At 46.0% G+C, this 23532-nt stretch overlaps 1 protein-coding gene across 1 annotated transcript; it reads right to left on the reverse strand.

Moving 5' to 3' along the window:
- Positions 1–2719: 2719 nt before the first annotated feature.
- Scart1 (scavenger receptor family member expressed on T cells 1) lies at positions 2720–13754 on the reverse strand. Its single transcript, XM_052173286.1, has 14 exons — positions 13691–13754; positions 12984–13079; positions 12484–12816; positions 10981–11274; positions 9919–10227; positions 9234–9539; positions 8804–9121; positions 8417–8731; positions 5309–5626; positions 5097–5165; positions 4709–5023; positions 4470–4493; positions 3669–3806; positions 2720–3253 (listed from the first exon to the last, which is right to left on the reverse strand). Exons 1-14 carry the CDS (start codon positions 13752–13754, stop codon positions 3087–3089), a joined length of 3066 nt encoding a protein of 1021 aa, XP_052029246.1. The 3' UTR covers positions 2720–3086.
- Between the last annotated feature and the right edge of the window lie 9778 nt (positions 13755–23532).

The following is a 23532-nucleotide window of genomic DNA, read 5'->3' on the forward strand; positions in this document are numbered from 1 at the left end:
AACAAAAACAAAAACAAAAACAAAATGGGCAGTTAAGAGCGAGATAGCCAGCTCAAGGACTAAGACAGTTCCAGGAATTTCTCTCAGGCCTGACTAAAAAATGGTAAAGGGAATATAGCAATCAATTAAATATGCACTAATGTAACTGATGCTTACCTAGCCAATCATATTAAAAATGACCTAACCATCCCTAAAATTTCCCTCACAGAGCTTAAAAGGAGCCTGCAAGCTCATCTTGCAGTCACCATTTTGTATGAATGGCTGACCCCTGTATGCTGCTTGTTTCTGCAGAATAAATGCTCTTTGCTTTTGCATACTATTTGAGTCTGGGGTCTTCCTTCAGCAAATCTTGGATCCTTACAAACAATCCTGTGAACTATTGGAATGTCACCTGACTCTGAACCATCTATAATTTCCTGAGCTCAAACCTAACAGTGTTGATATTTTTCCCACTATGTAGGTCCAAAATCCACATAGATTTGAGGGGCTGACTCTACCATGACAACAGGAGAGATAAGAGAGCTCACACCGGGAGATTCTACTTTCTACTACAGTGGTTAGTAGGAAAACTACTTTCATTGTGTCCCATAGATTTGGGTATGTTGTGTTTTCATTTTCATTGTGTTCTAAAAAGTCTTTAATTTCTTTCTTTATTTCTTCCTTGACCAAGGTGTCATTGAGTAGAGTATTGTTCAATTTCCACGTGTATGTGGGTTTTCTGTTGTTTCTGTTGCTATTGAAGACCACTTTTATTCCATAGTGATCAGATAGGAGGCATGGGATTAGTTCTATCTTCTTATATTTGTTGAGGTCTGTCTTGTGACCAATTATATGGTCGATTTTGGAGAAGGTACCATGAGGTGCTGAAAAAAAGGTATATTCTTTTGTTTTAGGATAGAATGTTCTATATATATCAGTTAAATCTAATTGGTCCAAAGCTTCAATTAGTTTCATTGTGTCCTTGTTTAGTTTCTGTTTTCCTGATCGGTCCATTGAGGAAAGTGCAGTGTTGAAGTCACCCACAATTATTGTGTTAGGTGCAATGTGTGCTTTGAGTTTTAATAAAGTTTCTTTTATGAAAGAGGGTGCCCTTGCATTTGGAGCATAGCTGTTCAGGATTGAGAGTTCTTCTTGTTGTATTTTTCCTTTGACCAGCAAGAAGTGTCCCTCAGAGTCTCTTTTGATGACTTTGGGTTGAAAGTCAATAGTATTTACAAGAACCTCATGGGCGTCTATTCTTATCAGATGATAGGTCCTAACACACATGAGCAGTCTACATGAAACAGGGAAGCACACCAGAACACAGGTTCCAGGGAGAGTGTGGAAATGGAGAGGGTATATGGAAGTATGTGCTCCCAGAGGGGTTCATTTGTAGAGGGGTGAGATATAGTGGCCATTAGTAGATAGGCAATGGATGGAGGTGGACACCTGAGTGTGACCACGGGCTACTTTGGTGAGAAAGAGGGCCTGATTAGACTGGGCTTAGAAGATGTCGTCCTGGATAAAGGTGGCCAGTGTTAGTCCTGAGGGTGTGGTCACATACGTTTTTGGTCTTACCATTATCATATAACAATTTCTTCTGAGATTGAAATACTCTCTCCTGCAGTGGCGTTCCTTAAGCAGGAAGGTAAACAACTTAAAACAGCTTCAGGAAGTCCCTGAAACGGACCAGATTCACTAGGCCCCCTCCTTGCCAGAATAATCAATAACAGCTGAGAGAACCTCTCAGAGGAGTGAAGCTGATCTGCAAAGAAAACTCTCAGGCCAGACCTGCCTGGAAAAGGCAGAAACCAGGCAGCTTCCTGGAAGAGGTTTAGGCAACTGAGGCACCTGGAAAAGACACTCTCTAACCTGTTGAGCTGCCTGAAAGCTGTGCAGTGTGCTTCAGGTTCCCAGCTTTGTGAGCTGTCACCCATGCTAGGGTGAGCTTTGGTGAAACAGCTGTCTTTGAGTCATTTCTGCTTCTGTAGGTAGCCCCTTACCCATAGTCTTGTAAATAGCCACAGTAAAGCTCACTGGTTCACCAAGTTGGACTTTGGTGGTGTCTGTACTTTGTTTTAGCATGAGATCCTTATCTGAGGTGAGTAGGCGCATGTGCTATGTCTCTCCAGTGAGTTTTGTCACACAACAACCCTGGAGTTTCCAGAGTATGCTGAACTCAAGATGGGACAGACTTGAGAACTGTAGTTTCATGTGTACTGACTTCTCACAGAGAGAAGACAGGCATGCCTTCAGGTGACAGTAGAGTCAAGGCCACACTTCACTGGGAGGACAGCTCCCTCTCAAGAGACCTGTGGAAATGTTGGGTAAGAATCCTGTAAATCCAGAACAAAAGGCAATGGCCAAAGGTCAAGAAAAAAAATGGAGCTCAAACTAGGAGAACCATGGCAGAATGTGGTAACAGTCTCTGCAAGGACCGACAGCTGAACTGTGAATTCAAAGTTTAATAACATTTGCTTAATAAAAGAGGCTTAGTCCTTAGTCTCCCAGGAACAGGACAGTCTTGTGACCCTTAAAATCATCAGGTGTCAGGATAGGAACTACCATAGTCTTCCTTCCCACCCTCAACATTGAGCTGCAAAGACTCCTGCCTGTTTAGGAGAAGAAACAATCATTGTAATATTCAAGCATTTCACAGGCATCATCCAGTCTAGATTTTCTACTGAATATCAAAGGCACAAAGAAACGGACAAGGGGGATTAGGTGAGGAGGAATGACTCAGGTGACAGCTTGCTACTCACATCATCAACCTCTCCTCCCTCACTGTCTATCCAGAGTCCCTCCTACAGCCCCCATCAACAAGGCTATAAAAGGGCATTGTGTGAAGCTCATAAAGGAACAAAGGAACAGCAAGGACTACTCTGACCTTGTGCCTATTCAGTTGAGGACTCTAAAGACCAGCCTTGAAAGGGTGAAGGCATAGCCCAGTGTTCAGGACAAGTGTAGGAGCAGGGGTCAGAGATATTGAGAAGCAGCTGTTCAGTCCTTTAAATGCAAGCACAGCTACCACCAGGAAGAATGAAGCAGGAGTATGATGGATCTCTGGGTACAAAGGACATACCTACCAAGCTCAGAAGTGCCCATTCTTACTCATCATTCTCTGTGGGCTGATCCTCCGGCTCTTCAGCATCATCATAACCCTCTTCCAGCATCAGTAGCCTGGATACTGTGTTCTCCTCCTTTTTTGGCACAGGGACAACTTCAATGTCCTCATAGACACCATCTGACTGTAGATGCCCCAACATGCTAGCACCTGTGGAGATCATCCAAGAATCTTCCAGAACAAGCAGTGCTCTAGTTTCAGCCCACCCTCGTAGGACCTGCAGCCTCCTGTGTATGATATAACAGCTCACTGAGATCAACCCCTTACTCAAAGGTCTGGCATCCTACTACAAGACAACACAAGAGATGGAGAGAGACATGGAGAAGTCCTGGATGTTCAGAATATCATATCTAGCCAACTCAGTAGCATAGAGAAAAAGATTCCAGCATCCTTCAGACCACGCCTTAGGCTTCCCCACAGTCTAACTCAGCAGTGTCTACCAGAGACCTACCAGAATACAGGGCAATGCCAAGAACAAGATATGCCTGCTGGGGTCAGGATCTCATAGAGCATCCCCCATTTCCTGTCATGCTTCCCCTGGAAACCATACCAGTACATGCCATACCCATGCAAGCATCTCTGATGTGGCACCACTCAGCAGTCATAACCAGTAAGACAATGCCCAGGAGACAGCCAAGCACCAAGCAGGCAATCTCCGACAGGTTCCAGACCTCCGCAACGGGTAGAGGGGTCAGGGAAGGAGCTGTAGGGCATAGAGACAGCTGTATGGAATAATCTGACCCAAGGCTTAAATGATCTCAGCCTTGCGGAAAGGGGTTGGGGTACTCAGGACAGCTGGATCTTCAGAATAACAGAGTGCAAGTTGCTGTTCATGGAAAATGGTCTAAAGGTTTATAGGGCAAACTACCCAAAAAGGAAATCCCGGATGCCTCGTTCCAGAGTAGAGCAAGTCAAAATGCCCCATGTGGGTGGCTGTATAGATGCCATTGGGAAATACAATAGGACATTCAAGAGTGAGGAGCCAGGAGAGGGTGGGGAAAGGACAGAGGACACAGGTGTGAGCACAGGACAGGGCTTGAGGTCCTCACTGCCTTCCCCTCTGCTTTGCATTGGGCAAAAACTGTCCAAGACAATACAACATACCAAAATGACCCAACATAGTCCCCAAATTAAAGTCCCTTAAAAGTGAGGACTGGTGACCTCTGTTGCCCCTCCATTTCCCACACAGCAGGCACGAGGGAGGGAAGAAGAAGTTTCCATCACAGAATGATGATGTAGCCTAGATCTGATCCTGGTGGTGTGACCGTAATAGCATGGGTTTCCGAAGTGGGCCAGTCAGGGATTGAGCTCCTCTGCCAGCCCTCTGGTTGATGAAAGAGGGGAGGCTGGATTGAGAGACACTTACACAATGCAGTGGTTGTGGAGACACCTGCAAGAGAAATATGAGATGGGGGCACAGCAGAACAGATGTGCCCACACCTAAGAGGTAGCCTCTATCAACTGCCAGCATAGCCACGGTCACATACAAGCTCCCAGTGGAACCCTACATCTCAGGGCCCAGTACCTACTGAGTCTGGGCATAAAGGAGAGCTGAAGAAATCAATATAGCAACACTGCCCCTACTTCTACCTGCTGCCAACTCACCCGCACAACGAACACCTGCATCCTCCTTGTGCGTGCAGTCTCCATGTCCCCAGGGCTCAGCCTGGCAGGCCTCCAGGGTCACCTCACTGCCAAGACACTTCACTTCATCCAGCCACACAGGCCCCACACCAGGGCCAAAGGCAGCCCCTCCCAAAGCAGCCAAGGCCTGACCACAGCCCAGCTGCCGGCACACAACCTCAGCATCCACCAGGTCCCAGGAGTCGTCACACACTGTGCCCCACGAGCCTGCGTGCCAGAGCTCCACTCGCCCAGAACAGCCATCCTCACCCCCAAGCACACGCAGTACACTGTCCTCTGGAAAGGAAGCAGAAGTCACTGTGTCGCACCTCTGAATGGGCAGGTGGGCAGGAGGTTTGTAGATGCTTACCTAAGCAGCCAAGTGGAGAAGAACACTTAGGGGTCTGTGCAGGGTCCTGGGGGACTATCTGTGGCAGTCCTATAAAGCAAACATAGCCATTGGTGCAAAATGTCCTGTGATGCTTGAGATGCATAGAGTTCAATGGCAGGTGCTTTGGGTGGCTTGTCAGAACATAGAAGCTTTTACTGGGGCCCACCCACCCTTGGGCCCACAGCACCCACCTTCACAGTTAATCCAGACCTCCTCCTCCTGGGTACAGGAGTGTGGGTTCCATGGGGCAGAGGGGCACTGCCACAGGGTGGCATTGTGTAGCTTTCGACACTTGATATTATCCACCCAGGAGATTCCCAGGCCAGCCCCAGGAGAAGGCCTATTCTCCAGCCAGCCCTGGTCCCCACACCCCAGCTGTCTGCAGATGATGCTCAAGGAGATGTCTCTGAGTGCGTTGCTGCACACAGCACCCCAGGACCCATTGTAGAGCACATCCAGCCATCCAACGCAGGTGCTGGAGCCACCTCGAAGCCTCAGAGCCACAGACTCTGTAGAAAAGGCACAGGGAGACCCTCCTTCAGACTCCTCTGACAAACTCAGAATGAACAGGCCAACCCAAGAATGTCACAGACACGTCATGCCATTTGACCCAGTTATGCCCTGGCATCACTGGCACATGGATTTTTCTAGTTTCCAGCAACTATGGAAAGCAGAACAGAACAGAGGTTCCTTGGTAGTCTAAATGTAAGGCCATACAACCCAACAGCCCCACTCCAGGGGTCTCCTCCAGTGTGAATATTAAATGCCACCAACAAGATTACTGAGGCCTTTGTTCCCAGGTGGTGGCAGTATTAGGGGGGATTCTAAAGACTTTAAGTGACGGTCCTGAATAAAAGAAGCAGATGATGAGGACGGGCCCTTGTGCTGCCTGGCTGCTTTCTGGCCACTGTGAGCATCTCTGCTTTCATCTACCTAAACATTACCCAGAACCATGACCCTGCATCATCACCCTGTCCTCCTTCTTAAATGCTCTAAGTATTTTGTCACAGTGGTAAAAAATATGACTGATAACAGCACCAAGGCAAGTTAAATCTGTGAGTCAAGGAGAGATCCATGCTCAGGGTTTCAGCATGACAGTAGTCAGAACATGGAAATGGCCTATGTGTCCTATGACAGATGAATACAGATGTTTTGTGTAGATCCAGATGTGAATAAAAATATAGATATGCACAACAGAATCTGAGATAGAAAAGAATATTTCCAGCCTTCTAAAGAGACAGCAAGGAGTTGCAGAGATGGCTCAGAGGTTAAGAATGTGACTGCTCGTGGGAGGGAGGACAGGGGAAGAGAAGGGGGCTTACGGGACTTTCGGGGAGTGGGGGGGGGGCTAGAAAAGGGGAAATCATTTGAAATGTAAATAAATTATATCGAATAAAAAAAAAAAAAGAATGTGACTGCTCTCATAAGGAATCAAGATTCAGTTCCCAGGACTCACATGGTGGCTCGAAACTGCCCATAACTCTAGTGCTGGCCTCCCAGGCCCCAAGCTACACGCATGGTGCACAAACATGCATGAAGACACCCACATATATACATACAATGAAAATTAAAAAGGAAATCCTGCAATGCATAACGTCATAAGTGAGCCTGAAGGAAATTATGTTAAGTGAAATAAGCTAGGCACAGATGCACTGCACAATCGCCCTGACATGTGTGTTTCTTAAGTCAAGTACATAGAAATAAGATAATGGTCAGAGGATGGAGATGCATTCCTTTCCTAGAAATCTTACAGGTGGGATCATTTAAAAACAAGTTTCTCTTGACAATATGTTTCAGTTGAATGTTCTATCCAGGGCTTGGTTCCAGGTAGACACTTTAGTGAAATGTCTTTTCTGGGGTTTTTTGTTTTTGTTTTTGTTTTTTGTTGTTGTTTTGTTTCTATGATGCAGTCTGTGTCGGTGCCTGTATATGTCTTGGCAGCTGAACTGGCATGCAACACTACACTCAGCTCAGGTTCATTCTCTAACCTGGGAAAGTTAACATGGGTCATTTAATAAATTTAAGGACATTTTTAATAAATAAACATGTGTACATGTCTACTGTCTCTTTATTATCTTATGATTGCTTGCCTATTTCTTTTTCCTTCCTTCCTTATTCATCCCTGTGCTTTTGTAGTGAGCTAGCAGGCTGATATTGGTGAGCAGATACACATTTGTGAGCAGATGCACAGAGATGGAGATCCCACAGTCTAAAGAGCAGGAAAGCCTGTTAAAGCAGCCAGGAATTCCTGGTGCTTCTCCTGAGAACAGTAACAAAATACTAAACTCAAGAATGACGGCCCCAGACATGATCTGATCAACACAATAGCCTCCAGGATGCTCTGGAAAAAACTGTACTGTCTAGTACAAAGTAAGACAAAAATCAAAATCAAGAATTGGAGGTATGAGTTGGATATAGTGGCACATTACTTTAATTCCAGCACTCAGGAAGTAGAGGCAGGGCAAGAGGATTGTGAGTTCAAGACCAGCCAGGTCTACATAGAAAGTCCCAACACAGCCAGGATAACAAAGAAAGACCCAGTCTTTAAAAAAGAAATTGGAGTTGTCTCAGCTGTTTTTATTCCCCAGCTATTATAGATAAAGTGGCTGTGAACATTGCCAAGCAAGTATTTCTGTGGCAGAATACTAGCTCCTTTGGGTATACACCCAAGGAATAGTATCGCTAACTACATGGTAGATATATGTTTAGCATTCTGAGAATTCTCAACCCTGATTAAATGTCCTTCAGCTGATGCATGGATACTAAAAGCTCATTGCATATACACAGTGAATTCTATCAGCTGTAAAGAAAAATGAAATCATGAAATATAGAGGCCAATGACCGGAACTGGAAATGCATTGCTAAGTGAAACTCTTCTTTACGAATCTCAGCTCTGAATCTTTAGATTGGAGTATATAACCTGAAGGAACTGAAAGCTGGAAGTAGAGAGGGATTGTGGGGGCAGAAAGAACTCTTCTAGAGAAGGATAGGACACGGGTTTGTGAAGTGGGGTAGGGGACGGGAAGCTTAATTAAGGAGAGGGAAGGGGGTCTTCCATAGGGGGAGGGAGGAAGAAGAGACAATAACAGTAAGGATGTTTGAAAAGCCATAGGGAAATATTTCATAAGATCACATAAAAGTGTGTGTGTGTGTGTGTGTGTGTGTGTGTGTGTGTGTGTGTGTGTGTGTGTGTTTACACAGAGTAGGAATGCAGGAAGAGTTCTCTCTTGAGCTAGGATGACCATGGACACTAAGCCATGCATTTGATACTCAGCTGCTAGTCCAGAGGCGGCACCCACCTGAGCAGAACACTCCAGCATCCTCCTTGTGTCTGCAGTCATGCTGGCCCCAACTTCCTGACTGGCACTTCCACAACGAAGACTCATTTCCCAAGCAGTGCAGCTCATCCATCCAGATGTGCCCAGTCCCCGCCCCAAAGTGAGCATTCCCGGGAGCACTGAGGGCGTGGCCGCAGTCCAGCTGCCTACAGACCACCTGTGCGTCCTGAAGGTCCCAGGCATCGTCACACACAGTGCCCCATGAGCCCTGATAGAACACCTCCACACGTCCAGCACATCGCCCTGGGCCCGCAGCCAGCCTCGCGCGCAGGCTCCCTGCAGAGAGACCAGGTCAGACATAACTGGATATCACGAGGGAGGCTGTGGGAGTGGAAGCGGCACACTCACCGGAGCACACCACTCCTGCGTCACGCAAGGTCCCAGCGGGCACCAGCAGGGACTTAGAAACATTGCACTGCGTCAGGCGAGTCTCAGAGCCTAGGCAGCGCACTTGGCTCAGCCCCACAGGAGCTGTCCTGAAACCAGGAGCTGGAGCATCATAGGCTCGCTGGGCCTCTCCACACCCTAGCTGCCGACACACCACACTGGCGCCAAGCAGGTCCCAGTCATCATCCAATACGCGGCCCCATGAACCATCCAGGGAAATCTCTACACGGCCATCACAGTAGCTCTGACCATCTCTCAGCCTCAGGATGTCTTGGAGTCCTGGCAGGAACAGACTCAAGAGGAAAAAGGCTACCACACCGGACAACCCCACCCACTCTCAGCCACCACACACCGCTCCTACTGACCTTCCCCTCCACAATCCTGCACTCACCTGAACAGATGGTGGACGCTGTGTTCCCCAGGGCACAGCTGTGGGCCCCCAGGGTACTTGCCGGACAGTGAAGCAAATGAGTCTCTGTCCCCACACAACGAAATACATCTGGCCAGATGGGGACACCCCCATCACCAAAATGTCCTCCTGGAGGTATGGATACTGCATTGCCACAGTTGAGTTGGTGGCAGAGGACCATGGCCTCTGCTAGCTCCCAGCTGGCAGCACAGAGGGGTGCCCAGGCCCCTTGCACTTGGAGTTCCACACGGCCCTCACACTCACTGCTGCCATTGACCAGCCGGAACTCTGCAGAAGAGGCCGTGTCAACACTGCCCCTTCCCAGAGACCCAGTTCATAACCCTGCTTCTGTGGATTTTCTTTTCCTTCTGTGCATAACATGATAAAGCCCTTCTCCCTGCAGATCCTCACCCACCTGATTATCAATAGCCTGCTTCTGCCCAGCTGCAGAGGGGCCAAAGCAGGCTACAAACCCCTGTGCAGTCAGCGCCCTTCTCATCACTTCTATCCTATCTGAATCAGCATAATCAAGTTTATCAGGAATATGGTCATTCTCCTGGCCAGAAATACCCATATGAGCACTGCTTAAAGCAATCTAATGTGGGCCATAGAGGGAGGTATGTGGAAGAGGAGAGGATTCTGCCTGCAGAAGCTGCATGGTACTCACCTGAGCAGGTGAGTGCGACATCCTGGTCGTGGGCACAGTGGTGACCAGGCTCCCGAGGGCAGTAGAACAGCAGTGATTCATTCCCCACACAGCGGAAGGCTTCTGACCACACAGGCCCTGAGCCCTGGCCAAACTGAGCACCCCCAAGTGTAGACACAGCCATACCACACCCTAACTCCCGACACACCACATGGGCTGTGGGCAAGTCCAGATCAGCATGGCAGATGGTACCCCAGGTCAGTCCTCGAAGAACCTCCAGGCGTCCAGCACAGGAATGCTCTCCACCCACTAGCCTGGCCTCCACGTGTCCTGTGAGGGCAGACATCCCCTCAGACAGGAGGCCAGTGCCCTTGGGTTAGTAGCCCTGAGCTGTGTGTCATCTTACACCACAAGAGTCTGCAGGCAGGGAAATTCCTCTGACCAAACAGTGTTTTGATACCAGCAGCAACTGGTGACCAGAGAGCAGGGTTCAGAGGTCAGGGATCAGAGTTCAGGGGTCAGACTCACCAGTTCTGCCACTCATACTTATCCCAACTTCTGCTAGTCTGCGACAGTGGCACCCATGCCCTCAGAGGGAATATCAAGCCCTCCCCCAAGCCTTATGGGCACCATGAAGGGTGGCTTGTCCACCTCTTACTCAGAGCTCGGTCAAGCAGCTATGACAGCCAGTATTACACATGTGTACTTTAGGACTAGGAGAGAGCAGTGCACAACCCTCACCAACATGAATTGGCCATGAAACAATCACAGATGAAATACCCATACTGTCAGGAGTCCCTTCCCAATGATTCTTAGCTAGGGTATCACACTAGCCCAACTCCACTTTGTTGAAGTGATACATCAGACCTGGTCACACTGCCACCTGCCAGCTCACAGGTGGTGCCAGAGCTTTCAATGCAGAGTCTAAAACTATGATTTTCTTTCAGCTTCTCAACCTAGTCTGTTCTAAGCAGCAGGCTGCGTGAGAGACAAGCATCCATGAGAGACAAGACCCACTCCTGAGCTCTTTGGTACCCAGGCGCCATTCTGGGTGCCCCCGGCATCATAGGATGGCGGTCTCACCTGAGCAGACGACTTCTGCATCCAGCAGCAGGTTGCAGCCACCGCGGAGCTTGTTGTTGAGTCTGCAGTTGCGGATGGTGGGCTCGGTGCCCTTGCAGGTCATGTACTTACTGACACCGACCTCTTGACGGGGTGCCTGGAGCACATGGCCGCACTCCAGTTCACGGCAGAACACTGTGGCCTCCTCCACATGCAGGCCACAGAGGCGGTCCACCCCATTCACATTCCTGATCTCGGGGAGTCCTGCACAGGGACTGTGGCCCTTCACCAGCCGGATCTCCCGGAAGGTGCCATCTACAGAGCACAAGCCCAAGTTATAGAGGATAAGGACCTATCAGTCACACAACCACACGGAATCTGCACTCGCCTGAATGATAGATTCATCTGAGCAACAATACTTATCTTTCCCAGACACATACTATAGGCCCAGAAGCCTATAAGGAATGGCAACTGAAACCAGTCTACCCTTCCCCAAGAAGTCAGCCCAAGCACTGACTCAACCATCTTCAGGGAACAAGGACCTGGTATCAGTCAGGCTCCATTCAATGGCTTTGGTCACCCTCTTAAAAGTCTAAATTAAATATTAGAGTTTTGTTTTTATCATCTTTAATTGTGAGTATTTGCTTGTGTATAGGCATAACTGTGTATGAGTACAAGTGTCTGTGGATATCAAAGCCACTGGATCCCCTAGAGCTGGATTTACAGGCAGTTGCCACATGTTCTATGCGGACGCTGGCATTCAAATTCAGGTCCTCTGCAAGAACAGTTCTTGCTTTTAACTGCTAAGCCATCTCTTCAACCCCTAAAGCATCTTGTTTTGTTTTGTTTTGCTTTGCTTTGCTTTGCTTTGCTTTGTTTTTTTTTTTTTTTCTGTGTAGCCCTGCTGTCCTGGAACTCACTCTATAGACCAGGTTGGCCTTAAAATCAGAGATAGACCTACCTCTGCCTCCCAAGTTCTGGTATTTTAAAGGTGTATGCCATTATCATCCAGATAAAGCATTTTTTAATAAGGCCTACGACACCATTTGGTGGTGCTAAGCCCCAAGATCACACAGGGTCCTACTCCAGCCACAGGACACCTGCAGAGGTCCAAATGAACTCACAGATAGCTGACGGTGGGAGAAGTCAGCTTCCAAGGGAAGCATTTGCCTCTCAGTCCTTTCACTGGGGACTTTAGTACATGTTTACTGTGCTCCAGGAGCCAGCTGCAAGATCAATGGGAACCACGCATGGCCTTCACTTGGTCCCCGTTGTTCTCTTTGCCTCTCCCTGGAAGCATGTGCTCCACCAAGCAGGTTTGGTCAGGTTTGTTCCTAGTTAAGTCACCAGCCCCTAGAACAATGCTTGTCATCTAAGAATTTGTTGAAAGAATTAAAGGAATCGAGAAAGGAGCGATGGTAACACCCAACAGAGGGCTCCCATCTGGAACCACGGAGCCCCGGGGAGTGGTGCCCCTTCATTCCCAGCCTCTCACCAGCTCCTCCAGCCCCCAGCTCCACTTACTTGCACAGAGAGCCACCACCACCCACTCATGGGGGCAAGGGCGCTGACTCCATGCCCCAAGGCTACACTCCCAGAGAGAGGACTCATTGCCCCAACAGGATACATTGTGCAGCCAGGGGCGGACCATCTCTCCAGGCAGGGGTACATATTTGGGAGCACCCACAGCAGGGCCACAGCCCAGCTGTCTACACACCACAGAGGCCTCTGCCAGTGTCCAGTCCAGGTTGCACAGGTGGCCCCATTCCCCTTGGTGTCGAACCAGCACCACTCCGTCACACGGGCTCTGTCTGTGTGCCAGCCTCAGATTGCCTTGGCCATCTTCAGATGATGTGCCTGGCAAGAAGAATAGAACCAACCATGGTCTAGGAGACAGAAGCCACAAACCACATTCATCCTGGCTCATTTCTAAAGCCTTGCTTTAAGTCCTCAACTGGAAAGGTGACAGGCGGGGCTCACACGGAGACCAGACACTGTTTCACACCTCCCCATATATGTCTTACTGCCTTCAAGTCCCGGTTTGTCTCGCTCTCTGCAGCTGTCCCCATTACTACTGGGTGACTTCAGTTCAGCACCATGGTCACCTCCTTTCTTGGCCCCTGGACAACCAGGGAGTAAAGGGTTTTCTCAGCCAGCTTCAAATTCAAGCCCTGCCTTGCTTGTCTTTTAAGTTCTCTCTCTCTCTCTCTCTCTCTCTCTCTCTCTCTCTCTCTCTCTCTCTCTCTCTCTCACACACACACACACACACACACACACACAGCCTGAACTTACAGCTTCCTCCCAGTCAGCCCCTCCATACTCTCTACCCTAGGTGGCAGCTCTGTAAGAGTCGATATTGCTCAATTACCAGGCTCTCCCACTATGCTATGGCCTCAATACAGCTCAAGAGACACTGGACAAAGAAGCATCTGCAGGACCTATAGATCCATGGCATTTGATGTTCATCTGGGTCACAGGGACCGGAAACTGTGTTGCATTCCTCGTGACCAGGCTTAAGCTCAGCCCTGCATCTGGGCTCTGCACTCATGTTTGGGCTGGACCTGCACTTTTGATATTAGAGGAAGACCCTCAAGGGTCAAGACATTTGCATCCTCAAGCTGAGTGGGACAGCTCATTACAGCTAGAGAGTCTCATGCCGCAGGGCCTGGACACGCAAGGTCAACTGCTTCCTCCATGTTATGTGTATAAACATGCAAAACAAAAAACTTACCAATGAGAGCTGCCTGGAGAGTGAGAAGAGACCCCAAACTCAGAGTCCAGAGTGTTGTCCTCATGGCTGCACGAAGTCCAGAGCTTCAGCTGTAGCGATAAAGGAGATCGTGTCCCAGAGCCAGTTTTATAGATGTAAGAGAACCATTAGCCTGAGTCCGATGGGTACAGCAAGAGCCTCTCCACGGCACATCAGCAGCTCTACATCTCTGTCTGTAGCAGAGCAGCCAATGACCTTGCTGGTCCTGAGCACTGAAAGACATGAGCAAGGGGCTAAGGTGGTTTCCTCCCATACTGATAACCACTAAAGGAGAGCCTCACCCAGACCCTACCACCAGACAGGTGGCCTGTCTGACTTTAGCAGAGTAGAGTGACGGCCTATGTCTATGTACCCCACCCAGAACCTATCACCAGAACAGAAAGTGTACCCAAAGAGATGCCACACAGGTGGCATCCTTGGGGATTTGTAGAGTTCCGACTGGAACAGGAGAATGAGACAGACCAGATAAGCATGTAAGAGCTCTGGAAAGAATGCTGTCATTGGTATATAGAGTCCACAGAAAGGGCCACACAGCACACCAAGCCTGGCAGGGACTCACCTACTCAAAAGATGTAAGGGATCCAAGAGTCTCATACCACAAAACCAAAATGTCTGAGATCTGCAGAGACCGACCCAACTTATGAAAAACCAGGAAACTCACAATGCAAGGATAAAGTCAGGACCATCTGCAAGGACCTGAAAACAGACGCCTTGAAAATGCTTCTGCAATTGCTAATTCTCTCAAAACAGAAACAAACAGAAAGTATCAATGAAAAAAATTTAACCATAGGATCAAAGTGAATATGTGCTAAAATCTGGACTCTTGTCCATATTGGTGCAGATCATAGTGCAAAATTGTGGAAAGTACTGTAAAGGTTTCTCAGAACCACTCATCCTATGTTTGAATTATGTTCTTCAGAAAGTTAAACAAAAGGTACCAAAGAATTCTATTTGGTCATTTTGGATAAAGGAATCACATGAATGTGTGTGATTCCTTTATCCAAAATGTCCAGAATGGGCAAATCCCCCACCACAACAGGCAGACTGTTGATTGCCAATGAACCACAGATTGTCACATTTACTTATGGGGGGGAAGTTCAATGCCCTTAGCCATCAGAGAAACACGCATGGAAACGATGTTGAGATTCCCACGTCACCAGAGTCAGCGTGGCTATCATCAAAAAGTAATGATGGAACCTAGAAAACTGGAATACCCAAAACATAATCCACACATCAAATGAGGTACAAGAAGAAAGGAATAGTGGCCCCTTGTTCTGGAAAGACTTAGTGAAGCAGTATTCGGCAAAACCAGAACGGGGAAGTGGGAAGGGGTGGGTGGGAGGACAGGGGAAGAGAAGGGGGCTTATGGGACTTTCGGGGAGTGGGGGGCTAGAAAAGGGGAAATCATTTGAAATGTAAATAAAAAATATATCGAATAAAAAAAAGTAATGATGGGGCAAGGACTCGTGGTGGGAATATGAACTAGTGCAGCCTCTGTGGAAGTCAACATGGAGGTATCCCCAAAAAAACTAAGAAATGGAGCTACCCATGACCTAGCTCTATCACTCCTGGGAATGCCACTGAATGACCCTGAGTAACATCACAGAGAGACTTGCACACCCTTGCTTATTGCTGTACTGTTCATAATAACCAAGATAAGGAACCAGTCTAGACAGCTGTCCATGGAGGGATACATAAATGAAATGTATACAAATGAAAGGGGTTATTATTCCACAAAGAAAAACAGAGTCATGTCTTCTTCAAAACTATGGATATAAATTGAGACAAGTAGACAAAACCAGCCAGACTTGGGAAGGCAAGTGTCATGTCTTCTCTCATGTGTGTCATCTGTACTTTAAAATATACATGTTTAAGGAACTGAGAATGTGACTCAGTGGTAAGTGCCTGCTGAACAAGCTCAAGAGTCAGAGGTCAGATCTCCAGAACCCACATAATTGTTGGTGCTACTGGAGGACTAGCTGTAATCCCAGCTCTCAGAAGTCAGAGACAAAGGGTCCCCAAGCAAGCTGGCTAGCTAGAGTGGCCTTATCAAGGAGCTCTGGGTTGAAGTGAGAAGCCCCACCTCAATGTATAAAACAGAGCTTGATCAAGAAAGCTGTCTCATGTTAACCTTGGGCCACACATACAGGTATACACATATATTTGAATGTACATTCTCACGTTTGAATATGCATATACATGCAAATATACATCTAAGTCACAATAGTAGAAAGGGACCACATGGAAGAAGAGGGGATCACTGAGAGGGGAAGGCATATGAAAGAGTGGTGGATGGGAAATAACACCAGAGTAAATTATACATTTGCACAAAACTATCATACTGAAATCTATCATTTCTGTAATGAAATCACATTAGTGAAAGAAAACTATAAGAAGAACTTTAAGAGACCAATGTTCGTTGCAATGAACATTTGCAAGTAAAGATGTCTGGACAAAGGGTGTACTGTATGACACACCACAGCACACTGCAGCTTCCACAGAGAGATTTATTTTATCATTTTTTTCTTTTGGGGGAGAGATTGCAAGACTGGGAGGCAAATATAAAGGGACTGGGAGATGAGTGGGATTGGGTGCATGATGTGAAATTCACAAAGAATCAATTTAAAAGTTTAAACAAATAAAGGAAAGGAAAGGAAATTTTAAAGAAAAAACTACAGCAAGTTCATACAAAAAATTTATAACTATACCAGGGATAAAAAGTGAATAGATGAGCCCCTCATGTCATAAGCATGTAATTAAGATTTTTTGAGCTATGATGGTATTTGGAAAATGAAACATTTTAATATAAATTTGGAGTCTACACCAAGTCAAAAATTGAACAATTTAATTAGATTGTTAATAGAAAATTAGCACAGTCATTTTACATGGACATGCAATAATTCTATTTAGAGGAGTATTTGGAAGGAATTTGTTTTTCTAAAATATGTATTGTATCCTTGGGACTTCAAACTTCACAAATTTTTTCTATTGATTAATATGGTTGGTGCAGTTTATCTTTCCCTTCTATTGAAAATGGTTTCTTTCCTCAGACAATATGTCTTGATTATAGTTTTCATCTCTCCCCCTCCCAGTTCCTCCCACCTTCCCTTCTCCATCCAAAATATATAAAAAAAAAAAAAACCCAAGAAACTAGATATCAAAAAAGCCAAATAATCCAATTAAAAATAGGGTACAGATCTAAGTAGAGAATCCTTAATAAAGGAATCTTAAATGGCTGAGATTCCTGCTGATGCGGATGTGGAATAACTCCTCCATTGCTGCTGGGACTGAAAACGTGTACAGCCACTATGGAAATCAATAAGGCAGTTCCTCAGGAAGTTGAGGATCGATCTCCCTAAGAATTCAGCTATGCCACTCCTGGGCATATACCCAAAGGATGTTCCATCTTACCATGAGGACACTTGCTCAACGGGTTCAGTGCAGCTTTATTACCAAAATTATATCTTCACATAGAAAACTTGATACTGCTCACCACCACCCCCCCAAAAAAAAACCTAACAGTTTAAAACTTTGGCTCTACAAAGAACACGGTCCTGTAAATAAAGATAAGTCACAGACATAGGGGCCCAGGCTGGCAGCCCAAGAACAGAACCCTCAGGCCTTGGGAGCAGACATAGGAACAGAAACATAAAGACTATAGGAAGACCGAGGCCACCGCCTCCAGACTTTCTGTAGGCATTTGCTCTCCAGATTCAAAGATGCTGGATTTGAAGAGTTAACTTTTATATTCAGTTTTCCCTTTTCTGTAGATTATAAATAAATCATATTAAAGAATGACAAAAGATAATTATCTTTGAGTATCATGGGATTTCAAATATCCAGAGGATTTAAGTATGTAATTTAAAATGTAGGCGCCATGACCATGCATCAGGAATGGGTCATGAGTGGATTGTCACGGTAAAACAAGAGAAATGCAGAGCAAACAGAGACTCTCCAACCAGCCTGGCATGGAACATGGTGACGCTGACCTAGTAGGTGCTCTGACCAATGTAAATGAGTAGTTGTTATTTTGTACAAATATTAATATCATGCCAAATCATTTAAAAAGCATTACTGGAGACCAGTTGAATCATGCTATCATCGTAAAATTGTCTAATTCTCCAAGAATTTTAATTTCTCAAGCACACAAGGAAATGACCTAAAAAAAAAACTTTTGTGGGTGCTCAAAACTGACGGAAATGCAGCTGGTAGGAGATTTTTGACATATCTGTCAGCAAGTTATACCGCAATCACAGAAAAAAATCACTGAGGAGATCAAAACATTTGAACAACAAGGTTAACAAAATTGCAAAGAGACGTTGTGGTCAGTGCATCTGGCAGCTGCAAGCACATCTGCCCTGACTATGCAGACACCCACCACATCAGAGTCCTGCAGGCCCAGAGCTAATTAATCGTCATCCTTAAACTCATGCAGGAGAGAACATTTGGCTGCAGGGAGATCCGGGGAGACATGAACAGAAAGATGAGAAGCGTTCCTGCTTGGGGATGTGTGACTTCAGACAGTGCAGAACGGGGGAGTGCAGCCACCGTCACTGTGGGGCTCACACTAGGCTTGCTTCCTTGTCTCTCTCAGAGCACCCCCTGCTCAGGTTGGAAACATCACCAGGCTTTGTTTGGTTTTATCGGAGTGCTCTGTAGCTTCTACCTGTCTGCTGGGGTCCCAGCTCCATCCCAAACTCATTCTGCACATGGCATGAAGGAGACGGTGGGCCTCTTGGCTTTGCTGTCCCTGGGTAGGATTTTTTGCCCTTTGGTTCCATCAGCTGAGTATGTAGATGTGTTTCCGGATCCTCTTGCATTCTAGTCATCTGCTTCTCTGTCTTTATATCAGTGTCTCATTATTATTCTTATTGCAGCTCTAAGTAGTAAGATAAAATCGTCCACATCTTAGCTGGGTGGTAGTGGTGCACACCTTTGATCCCAGCACTCAAGAGGCAGAGGTGGGTGATTCTCTGTGAGTTAGAGGCCAGCCTAGTCTACAGAATGAATTTCAGGGCAGCCACAGCTACACAGAGAAACCTTATCTCCAAAATTTTAAAAAAAAAAATTGGTCTGCATCTTGACATTTTGTTCTTTTTCAACATTCTTCTATGCTCAACTAGGTCCTTTCCATGTCCGTGAATATCATAGAAATTCTCAATAATTAAATACTGGATTGCTTGGGTTGTAGCTCAGGATGTATAACATTTGTCTACCATGAGTGAGGGCCTAGATTTAAACCCAAGTACTGAAAAAGAATAAGTATTAAATAATTACTATATTTTGCAAATGGATATATGTATTGCATCATATAATATATCAGTTGAATTCTGTTTGCTTCTCCTATCTCTGTACCCTCTGAATTCAGAACTAGGACAGGGCTTTTCTGGGTCCCCAGAATTCAGCCAGCAGGTCTCTTACAGCCACAGTCTCTACCTGGACTACCCCAAACACAGGCTGATGCCTCTGAGTGAGCAAAGCTACCTTAAAGCCACCTTAAAGAGGCTTGGGATGGGGAATGCAGATAGTCCTGGCAGGTTAATATTTTGAAAACTATCAGTGCCTGTGGAAACCTGGTGATGACAATGGCTCTAAGGCATCGTCCCCTCACCCAGCTTCTATATCAGCTTCAGAAACGTGTCCATCAAGTAACGATGAGGTACGTTCATAGCGGGTTTTTTTTATTTAATTTATTGAAAATAGTATACACACACACACACACACACACACACACACACACGCATACACATATAATGGAGTGCATAGAAGTCAAAGGACCAACTTCAGGAATTTGTTTTCCCTTACACCATGGGCTCCAAGAATTTAACCCTGCAGAATATCAGACTGCATGTTATCAGCTGAGGTAACTTTTTTTAAATATCCCAAGCTTATCTCATTCTTGGGGAAAATGATATTTCTAATATGTTATCCTTTTAGAGGTTGCTAAAATTTTACTAGAAATTCTCTCTCCACATGAGATATTGTTTTGTAAATCTATTTTCCCAGCAGATTTTGATATCAGAATTGTGCTGGTCACAAAAGATCTGGGCCACGTCTTTCGACACATTTCACCAGTAAATTTCTTTGGTCTTGGATTTTCCTTGGTGCAAAGTTTAATTTCTGTTGTTTGACAGTTTTAAACTTTTATGTAAAGAATTCTAGTCCTGTTTGCACATGCGCTCCCAAATCCCCTCTCTCTTCCTCCCCCTCTCCCTCTGTCTGGAACACTCCTCAGCAAATTTCCCTCATGCTCTCATGTCTCCTTTTTGTGTTGTGGCCACAGAACTTAACTAGAATTTCATGGGTGTAGCTGCCAGCAGCTACTGTGAACTGGGTTCCTGGAAGAGAAGCTGGGGAGTAGATGGGAGGGTGGTGAAAAGAATGAGGGCCTGAATGACAGTTGCTGACGGAGGCCAAAGTTTAATGGAGGTCTGACAATTTAAGAGTTTGGGCGAGCCCCTCCCCCAGACTCCGGGCTGAGTTCCAGGGAGGTGGTCTTGTGTTTGCTGGCTCCACTGCTCAGGGAGCTGGACGAGCCACCTGTTTAATTCAGGAATTCGTAGATCATGCAGCTCAGCAGACTTTAGTGCTCCACCCAGGCTATCTCCAGGTGCTGGCTAGCTGCACACCTGTAAATCCCAGCACTCTGGGAGGCAGAGGCAGGAGGATTTCTGAGTTTGAGGCCAGCCTGGTCTACAGAGTGAGTTCCAGGACAGGACAGTCAAGGCTAGACAGAGAAACCCTGTCTCAAAAAAACCAAATGTGGAGAAAGAGGAACACTCCTCCACTGCTGGTGGGATTGCAAGATGGTACAACCATTTTGGAAATCTGTCTGGCGGTTCCTCAGAAATCTGGGCATGACACTCCTGGGCATGTACCCAGGAGTATACCGGCATGCAATAAGGACACATGTTCCACTATGTTCATAGCAGCCCTATTTGTAGTAGACAGAAACTGGAAAAAACCCAGATGTCCTTCAACGGAGGAATGGATACAAAAAAATGTGGTATATTTACACAATGGAGTACTATTCAGCCATTAGAAACAATGAATTCATGAAATTCTTAGACAAATGGATAGAGCTGGAGAACATCATACTAAGTGAGGTAACACAGTCTCAAAAGATCAATCATGGTATGCACTCACTGATAAGTGGATATTAGCCTAGAAACTTTGAATACCCAGGACATAATCCACACATTAAATGATGTCCAAGAGGAACGGAGGAGTGGCCCCTGGTTCTGGAAAGACTCAGTGCAGCACTCTAGGGGAACACCAGAACAGGGAAGTGGGAAGGGGTGGATGGGGGAACAGGGGGAGGGAAGAGGGCTTATGGGACTTTCAGGGAGTGGGGAGCCAGGAAAGGGGAAATGATTTGAAATGTAAATAAAGAATATATCGAATTAAAAAAAAAAGCAAAACAAAACAAAGGGCCAGGACCTTCACAGGCTGAGAACTAGTGATTAGTGCAGAGGTTCGAAACCCAGCTCCAACACTGTGGGAGGATGCACATGGGTGAGCGCTTACTTACTAGAGCAAGAGCAAATTACCAGTGGCCACACAGAAGAAAATAACACATATTCAAGCCATCGGTTGTCAGTAGCCCCTCAAAGAGGGATGGGTTTCATGGGTCCCTCCCCTCTGTGATGAATGTTGAGGGACTCAGTCATTCATGGGTCTTTGTAGATAACTACACCTACATTGAGTTCATGGAGGCAATGGTTATGTGGTGTCCAGATGACATCTTTTTGCTCCTGTCCTCTTGGACTTACATTCTTTCTGCCCACTTCCTTGATATTCCTGAAGTATTAGAAATGGTAATACAGCTATCCCCTCCCCCCAAACCCCCCCACCATTGCTTACTTTTAGCACTTTGGCCAGTTTGGGGTCTGCATTAACCACCAACTTCCACCATACGAAGCTTTGTTGACGAAGACTAGATGCACAAAGAATTTAGAAGACATTTTGGCAATATGACCACACAGCAAAACAATAGCCACAGACTCTTGACCATGTATATAGAGCCACGTTTATAGTTTTCATCTCTGGAGTAGACCTCAGATCCAATCAGAAAATGTAACAAATCCCTAACAGTCATACCACCCCAAAGCAGGCATACTTTGTCTGAGGGGTTGTTGTTATAGCTCATGTGGTTCTCAGATAGAAAAATACTGATGACTTTTCTCCCCCAAGAGCCTGCAGAGCAGCTTCTGGCAATGTGAAGGCTAGCCCCTGGGAAGGAAGCTTCCAGCTCTGCTACAGCTCAGTTTATCTATGAAGATACCTCATGTCTGCAAGTGTGTGGCCTTTTCAGCTAAAAGATCTTATCACCAAATTCTACTAGACAAGTGTGATGACAATAGCCTGTACTGTTTTGGAGGCTCTGTTGGTCCTCCATTGTGGTACTGGGATTTTCATTTAATAACCTATGGCTTCTGGGAAGAGTATTATCTATCCATAGGGAGAGTCTCCATTCAAACTCTGTTTTGAAGATTACAGTTTTTAAAAAGCTTATAAAATTATGAGTTTTCACACATCCTTAGTTTTTCAAGATTTATTTTTATGTGTGTATGCTCACACACTTGTACATTCCAACCCTACATCCGATAGAGGGTTAATATCCAATATATACAAAGAACTCAAAAAGTTAGACTACAGAGAACCAAATAACCCTATTAAAAATGGGGTACAGAGCTAAACAGAGAATTTTCACCTAAGGAATATCAAATGACTGAGAATCACCTAAAGAAATGTTCAACATCCTTAGTCATCAGGGAAATGCAAATCAAAACAGCCCTGAGATTTCACCTCATGCCAGTCAAAATAGCTAAGATAAAAAATCAGGAGGCAGCAGGTGCTGGAGAGGTAGTGGAGAAAGAGGAACACTCCTCCACTGCTGGTGGGATTGCAAGCTGGTACAACCACTCTGGAAATCAGTTTGGTAGCTCCTCAGAATACTGGGCATAATATTACCAGAGGACCCTGTTATACTACTCCTGGGCATATACCCAGAGGATTCTCCAGCATGTAATAAGGACACATGCTCCACTATGTTTATAGAAGCCCTATTTATAATAGCCAGAAGCTGGAAAGAACCCAGACATCCCTCAACAGAGGAATGGATACAGAAAATGTGGTATATATACACAATAGAGTACTATTCAGCAATTAGAAACAATGAATTCATGAAATTCTTAGACAAATGGGTGGAACTGGAGAATATCATCCTGAGTGAAGTAACCCAGTCATAAAAGAACACTCATGGTATGCACTCACTGATAAGTGGATATTAGCCTAGAAACTTGCAATACCTAAGACACAATTCATATATCAAATGATGCCCAAGAAGGAGGAAGAACAAAGTATGGATCCTTGGGTCCTTTGTAGAAAGGGGGGAAAAATAACCACAGAAGAAGATACAAAGGCAAAAGGTTGAGCAGAGTCTGAGGGAAAGACCATCCAGAGACTACCTCAACCAGGATGCATCCTATACTCAGTTACAAAACCCAAACACTATTGTGGATGTCCACAAGTGCTGGCTGACCGGAGCTGGATATAGCTATCACCTGGGAGGCTCTCCTAGTGCATGACAAATACAGAGGGAAACACTCTCAGCCAGGCACTGAACTGAGCACAGGGTCTCCAATGGGGGAGCTAGAGAAAGGACCCAATGAGCTGAAGGGGTTTGCAACGCCATAGGATAAGCAAACAGTATGAGTCACCCAGTACTCCCAGAGCTCCAAGGGACAAAACTATCAGCCAAAGAGTACACATGGAGTTACCCATGGCTCCAGACACATCGG

Source organism: Apodemus sylvaticus, chromosome 1 (assembly GCF_947179515.1).
Source record: "Apodemus sylvaticus chromosome 1, mApoSyl1.1, whole genome shotgun sequence".
NCBI lineage: Eukaryota > Metazoa > Chordata > Mammalia > Rodentia > Muridae > Apodemus > Apodemus sylvaticus.

Excerpts from the sequence above, each read along its gene's own strand:
- Scart1 (XM_052173286.1), bottom strand. The coding sequence starts at position 13,754 with ATGAGGACAACACTCTGGACTCTGAGTTTGGGGTCTCTTCTCACTCTC. Across the intron at positions 12,817-12,983 it reads CAAACCGGGACTTGAAGGCA|GCACATCATCTGAAGATGGC; the intron begins GTAAGACATATA and ends TCTTCTTGCCAG. Across the intron at positions 9,122-9,233 it reads AGCGTCCACCATCTGTTCAG|GACTCCAAGACATCCTGAGG; the intron begins GTGAGTGCAGGA and ends TGTTCCTGCCAG.